Below are 7,347 nucleotides of genomic sequence, written 5' to 3'. Positions count from 1 at the left end.
AATTATGGAGACATTGTCAGCAACGATGCCAGACAGAACCTGTGTTACAGGTAATAGAATCTTTCACCGTCTCTTTTTGGCATTTGACCCATGCATCAAAGGTTTCGCATTCTGCAAACCTATTATTCAAATTGATGGAACTTGGTTATACGACAAATACAAGGGTACTTTACTAATGGAGGTTGCACAAGACGCCAACAACAATGTCTTTCCCATTGCCTTTGCTCTGGTTGAAGGTGAAACGGCTGGTGGATGGGGTTTCTTTCTTCGACATCTCAGAACGCATGTGGCTCCACATGCCAATCTCTATTTGATTTCTGATAGACATGTTGCCATTGAGAGTGCCTACAACAACCATGACAATGGATGACATGATCCTCCTTCTACCCATGTCTATTGCATTAGACATATTGCACAAAACTTCATGCGTGCAATAAAAGATAAGAATCTTTGTAAGAAGGTGATGAACGCTGGGTATGCTCTAACTCAACCGTCATTTCAATATTATCGTGATGAAATTAGACTATCTAATGAAGATGCAGGGAGATGGCTAAATAACATACCAGTAGAGCAGTGGAGAAAGGCATTTGACAGAGGTTGTCAATGGGGCCACATGACAATAAACCTTGTGGAATGCATGAACGGGGTATTCAAAGGAATTAGAAATCTGCCAATAACCGCCTTGGTAAGGTCGACCTATTATAGGTTGGCTTTTACGTTCGCAACCAGAGGTGAAAGATGGAGTGCGATGTTAATGTCTGGGCGGGTATTCAGTGAGTGTTGCATGAAAGTAATGAAAGAGGAGAGCATCAAAGCTAGCACACACGCTGTAACAGTCTTTGACCGTCATAGGCAAAATTTCAGCGTCCAGGAAACAATTAACCACAACTAGGGGATACCAAATTTAGCATATGATATTAGACTAAACAGAAGTTGGTGCGACTGTGGAAAATTCCAGGCCTTCCGCATTCCTTGCTCCCATGTCATTGCAACATGCGCATATACTCGTCAAGACGCCTACAACCATTTATCTGATGTGTACAAGGTCGTCACCGTCATGAATGTATATAATCAAAGCTTCTCAGTACTACCAATGAAGGAATACTGGCCTCCATATGAAGGTGATATAGTTTGGCATAACGACGAGATGCGTAGAAAGAAAAAAGGAAGGCCAAACAGCACACGTATCAGGACAGAAATGGAATCCACAGATAAAATGATAAGATTATGAAGTATTTGTCGTCAACCAGGACACAACAAGAACAATTGTCCCAATCGAGGAGCATCATCTAGGTCTTAAGCTTTTTGTAACATTGTATTTCTGTAACCTTCAATCATTATATATCATTAAGTTTTTGTTACAATGAGGTTCACAACAAACATCAGTACAAAATAAGTCAAAGCAACGAACATCGGTACAAAACAGAAATATTTCTAACTGATTACAACAATCAAATTGATGTCATCTCGACCGAACATCATTTCCCTAGCATCCTTATCAGGCTTCATTCGCATCCAACCAAAGATACTGTCGAGTTTCTCAATACTTCTAATTTTTTCCCCTTCTGGTATTTTCCCATCTAACCAACGACCCAACTCCCTCTTCAGTTGCTCGAGCGTACTGATGTTCGAGAAGAGCATCAACATCTGAGATTTGTCTCTCGCATAAATTACCTTCCCGTATTGGCGACGAACACCAAACATGATTATCAATTAATTAAATGAGATGTGGAAGAATGACTCACACAATACATCTATTTATAACAAAAAATTGCATTTTACACTGAGGATCCAATCCAATTGGCGCCTCCTCTCAAGTAATACACATGGGCTCCAATTGGATTGGCGCCTCCATTCAATTTTTAAGAGGAATCGCCAATTGAATTGACGCCTCCTCATAAAAGTGGGGTACTTTGGGAATTTTTTTGAAACCATGGGTATTTTGAAAATTTCCTTTAAAAAATGGATTATTTTTGCCTTTAGTGAATCTTGTCTTACCTCCTATGTATCCTTTGTAAATATACAATATATCGGTAAATATTTAATCCAACAATTTCTTGTTAGCTTCATCCAATTGTTTTAAATTCATTTTTGAAATCAATAATCTTAAATCAGAGATGAAATTAATAATGAATATATTATAACCTAAATGCTAAGAAATTGTAAAAAAAAAATCTGATTTTCAACCTTAGGAATCAAAATTGAAATATATATTATAAAAATGGACGAGACTTCTAAGACAAAACATGTTAGTCTGATTAATGAAATAATTCAAGGAAAAGAGCTAACAAAAAAACTTATAAACTGTTTTGTTTTTGGGTGATGAGAATCGATTTTGAATAAATTGATTTAGTAGAACTAATTCTAATTAAAAATAAGTTAAATGTAAAATAATTTATATTTAAATATAATTATATAAAAATAAATTTAACAACAAATTTCAACGTAAAAATCAGTTTTAAATTTAAAAGTTACAAATCCTAATTTTATTTAAAATCTATTCTTAAAGCAAAATCGATTCTAGATTTAAGAAAAAACCTATAAAAAATCCAATTTTGATTTTTAGAATTGCTTTTACCTCTTCCAAAATAAAATAAAATAAAACAAATATATATTTAGTAATCAAAGGATTTTATCATCCTACAAAATCAATGAATTCTTGATTGATAAGATAATTTCAACCTTAAATGTGAGAGAAGAGACTAAAATCATCAGTAATGAACATTTCATAGACCATTTTAAGCTCTCTTCAATAAAAAAGGTAATTAATGTCTAATTATTTATTTTTATCAAAAGTGAATTAACAATTGGGTCAGATAACCAGTGCCTCGATGACATTCTTTTAAAGTTTTTAAATAAAAAAATCAATTATTATAATTTTCAATGCATTAAATACATATATTTTCGGAAACTTATTTTCTTAAGTTTTTAAAGAGTGTCTTTGAAATATTTGTTAGCATTTCCCTTAACAATTTATAAATTGATGTTTATAAAAAAAAAACAATTTATGTTCTGGTTTTATGAAGTGATATTGGTTTGTTGTGATTTTAATAAAATGGATATGTCACTTGAAAAAAATATAATTGATCCTTAACAAATTACAAACTTAGCATCATGATCTAGTGTGTCCGCTGTGTTTGGGGCTTGATGACTCCCATCTTCACCTCTTTCTCCATTGCACAATTTCTGTTTTCGTGTGACGCTGAATCTTTAGGTGGCTTAAGGTGTTTACGATGATGGATGGAGAAGCTATAGGTGCTCATTTGCTTAGTTTCTATGCGAAGATGAAAGGGAATAACACAGAGAAATTTAAGCTATTATTTTGGATGCAACTATATGACCAGGTTTCTCTGTTTTTTATAGCAGCACACATTCACGGTGGTCATTTGATCAAGATCGAAATGTTAAAATTCATTTTGTATATTTTAAATTATAAATCAAAAATTATAATTTGTATTTTGTGGACCATCAGATTTTTATCCAACGGATACCAATGCTTTGAAGGTATGAATGTGCGTTTTTTTAATGCAGGGAATCCAATTTTGCAACTATGTGGTCCATATGGCTCATAAGAAATGAAATCTTATTGAAAGGGGGTGCAAAGATGCAGACGATATTAAAAGAATGCATATTGTGGAGAGAGATTAAAATCTAAGAAGAGATAAATAACATGAATTCACTCTTCACTCTGATAAGGTTTTTGGATTTGTTCTACTAAATGACTGGAGTGGTAATTGTTTAATTCAATATCTATTTTTGATGCCAATGCCATCTATGTTGATGCTTCAGTGAATTATATTTGGCAGCTTGAGTTATTCAGGCATAGGAATATGTTCCTTTGATATAAATAATTTTATAAGAGAAAAAGTTTACTGCTGATAAATTTTTTTTATAAATGGTAAAAAGTGTACCGTTGATACACATATTTTTATAAACGATGTTAAAATAAAAATAATGTTTATATACGAAAAAAGTCAACTATTAATAAAACAACTAGTTCATATATATGTGAAAAAAAGGTGTGTATCAGACGAGAACTCATGCGTAGGCACGAATTTTTTTACTAGTTTTTAGTGAAAATCAATGTTTTAGTTTGTAAAAAAAACAATAAAATTATATATATTAATATATGAGTAAACTAAAGTGGTCACATTACCAAGCTGCATTCAGGAGTCTGAGGTATGTTAAAGCAACATTGAGGCATGAGATTTTGTTTCCATGTAGAGTATCTGGTGATGCTGAGTTGATTTGCTACTCAGACTATGAATGGTGTGAGGATAAAGTGGACATAAGAAGTACTACATGATACATGTATATGTATCTGGGGGATCCTATTTCTTGGTGTTCCAAGAAGCAACTAGTGGTTGCATTGTCAACATGTGAAGTTGGATATATAGTTGGTGCTTTGTCAGCTTATCAAGCTGTTTGGCTGATGAATTTGATGCAGAAATTGAAGTTCAAGGTGAGCAAACCAGTCAAGTTGGCGTCATGAGTGATTTTAGAACTTTCTTTGATTTCCTGTAATTGTTTGGTATGTTTGGCCAAATGTGATTTGGGTAAAACCTTATTGGCATTGATTGAAGGAATATTTTGTCAATGTATATTATTATGTTGGCCAAATGGGGTTGGGAAAAATTGCCATTGGTATCAAATAAATAGTTTTGTTTCTTTGCGTAAATGTGGTAACCAAATGAGATTTGGGATGAATCATATATGGTCACCGTAAATGGTTTGTTAGTGATATATATAGGTCATGATCAAATGAAATTAAAGTGTCAAATTTAGTAACATGACACATCTGATAACTCTTTACCACATATCCGCATAACAAAATCCATCGTTCTCATATAGATCATCTCTATAAAATTTAACATCCATCGAAAATCATTTGATATGTTAACGATATATATCAAAATTAACGGTTTTGGTAAAGTTTTGTAAGATGTTAATTTTTATGTATCTTGTTGACATATCAAATGATTTTTGATTGATGTTAAATTTTCTAAAGATGATCTATATGATAATAGTTTTCAATCCAACTGTGAATTTTGTTATATGGATGTGTGGTGAAGAGTTGTCAGATGTGTCATACTACTAAATTTGACACATTGTTGTCATTTGATCCTAAATATATATATATATATATATATATATATATATATATATATATATATATATATATATATATATATATATATATATAGAGAGAGAGAGAGAGAGAGAGAGAGGATGTATTGATGTGAGTTGTGAATTTTATGTGATAAGATTGTGGATCGTTGTGAGTACGGTGTAGAAATTGGAACATTTTTTTGTACATTTCAGTTTTTCCAATTTCTGTAAAATTGTACGAACCGTGTAATTTTCCCAAAATTTTCAAAAGTTAGAAAAAACAAAATTTTCAAAAATTAGATTCAAAAGAAATAAAAAAAAATTGAGTCTTAGAGAAGGTTAGAGAAGGTGGACGGGCGGAGGAGAGGCAGCGACCAGGCTGGGTCGTAATGGTAGTTGACGATCGTAGAAATTCGGAGATGGGGCCGTACGGCGGAGCAACAGCCGGGTCGCGCCGCGATGGCGGAAGTCGACGACTGCAAGATCGCAGAAGGAGGGTCGGGTGGCGGAGCTGCGACAACTGTGTTGCGTCGTGATGACGGCGACCAGGGGTCGCGAAACCGCGTCACGATGGTTGCGGAAGACGAACGGTGCCGCACCTGTGGCAGGCCATGTCGCGATAGAGGTAAACAATGTTCGCGGGGTGCGCACGACAAAGTTACGGCGGTTGGGCGATGCCGTGATGGCTGGAGCCGGAGTTCAGTGTCGCATCACGGGCCAATGGCTGCGGCAGGCGTTATCTGTGTCGAAAGGGTTCTGCGGAGGCACAACACTGTACAACCGCAGGTCATCGACGGTGTTGTACGACGACGGGTTGACTGCGGAGGTTCGGGCCCGACGACGGGTATGGGTGGGTCAGACATTTTTCGACAGTTTTCATTTCAGGTAGTTTTCCCATCTTTTTGCACAATTTTTTACACCAATGGCCTTTTTGTAACTTTTGGATCAATTTTTAGAATGTAGTCTCGAATAATGCGACAAATAATAATCTAATGCATCATTTTATCGCAGAAAGCCGGATAAATTTTAGGGTTATTTTTGTTAACCTAATTTAAAGGAAGACAATCATTAGTGATTTCAAAACATTATCAAAGCAGTGATCAATTTCTTAACAAAGAAAAGAACAATCAAGGTTATTCTCCGTTTTTCTGAGTTCAATCATTGTCATTCCAAAAGTCAACTTTGGAGTTTTCATATTCTTGTTAAACAACAACTTTGAATCTATCATGGGAAACTTTATTTATTAGTCTATCGCAGTGAACTAAAATTTGTTCTATTATTGTAAGTTTAACCAGTTATTTTCAATTTAAATAAATCTCCAATATGTTATATAATTACTTCTAAGATGGTTAGAATTCATACAAATGCCCAACATAATAAACAATTGGTTATTAGCTTATAAGTATTTTTTTTTTAATAATATAGTATTTTGATTATCGATAGAACTTACAATACAAAAATGCTAAAAAAAATTTTTTTGACAAATAACACTTTTGTGGCAAAAACATTATATAAAAAAAAAACGCGATAGATATGTTTATGTTCCTCCTAAATATCTCATATTTCATTTTTATCTTTTAATTTTTTTTAAAGAATGATCATTCTAAAATTTTTATACACACTTTTGTTAAAAGTATTTTTGATAATTCAAGTGTTGTAACCGGATAACACGAAGGTCTAACTGGTTACAGCAAGATCAAAGACACTTCTAAGTTGAAGAAACAATGAAAATTTCGTAGCTGTAACTGATTAATATCTGCATGTAACCGGTTACCATTTAAAGGAGATTTATTTTAGTGTCAGCCGTAATCGGTTACGGGTTTTGTGTAATCGATTACATGCCCTAGTTTTTTTGTTTTCAGTTATGTAATTGTGTGTATTGTGTCTTAATCACTTTTGTATTGTTTGTATAAATGTCATGGAGGCATCTTCATCTTAGTTAATGAAAATATTTTCACCCTCAATTATCTCTCTCTTAATTTCCTATTTCCCTCTCCACACTCTAATTTTCTCCATCATTCAGCAATCTTGTAGTTCCAAGTTCCAACATTTTGCATCAAGAGCTTTATTCGGATCCACAAACATCTAGCGTGAAATATGAATTTTAATGAAAGAACTCCTGCAAACCTACACATCCTTAATACGAATAATTATGACAAATAGTGAAACAAATGAAAATGTTGTTTGGTTACCAAGATATTCTTAAAGGGATCAAGAATTGGGTGATTCCTTTTATCG

The 7,347-nt window shown here is 33.6% G+C and overlaps 1 protein-coding gene across 1 annotated transcript; it reads left to right on the top strand.

The window, feature by feature from the left end:
- Window positions 1–5,245: 5,245 nt before the first annotated feature.
- Window positions 5,246–7,073, top strand: LOC127128995 (uncharacterized). Its single transcript, XM_051058333.1, has 2 exons — window positions 5,246–5,994; window positions 6,121–7,073. The coding sequence occupies exons 1-2, from the start codon at window positions 5,569–5,571 to the stop codon at window positions 6,130–6,132; spliced, it is 438 nt and encodes a 145-aa protein (XP_050914290.1). The 5' UTR covers window positions 5,246–5,568; the 3' UTR covers window positions 6,133–7,073.
- The last annotated feature ends 274 nt before the right edge of the window (window positions 7,074–7,347 follow it).

This window comes from Lathyrus oleraceus, chromosome 3, assembly GCF_024323335.1.
Source record: "Lathyrus oleraceus cultivar Zhongwan6 chromosome 3, CAAS_Psat_ZW6_1.0, whole genome shotgun sequence".
Taxonomy (NCBI): domain Eukaryota; kingdom Viridiplantae; phylum Streptophyta; class Magnoliopsida; order Fabales; family Fabaceae; genus Lathyrus; species Lathyrus oleraceus.
This window is presented reverse-complemented; position numbering and strand designations above follow the sequence as displayed.

Coding starts and splice junctions, on each gene's coding strand:
- LOC127128995 (XM_051058333.1), top strand. CDS start 5,569: ATGGCGGAAGTCGACGACTGCAAGATCGCAGAAGGAGGGTCGGGTGGC.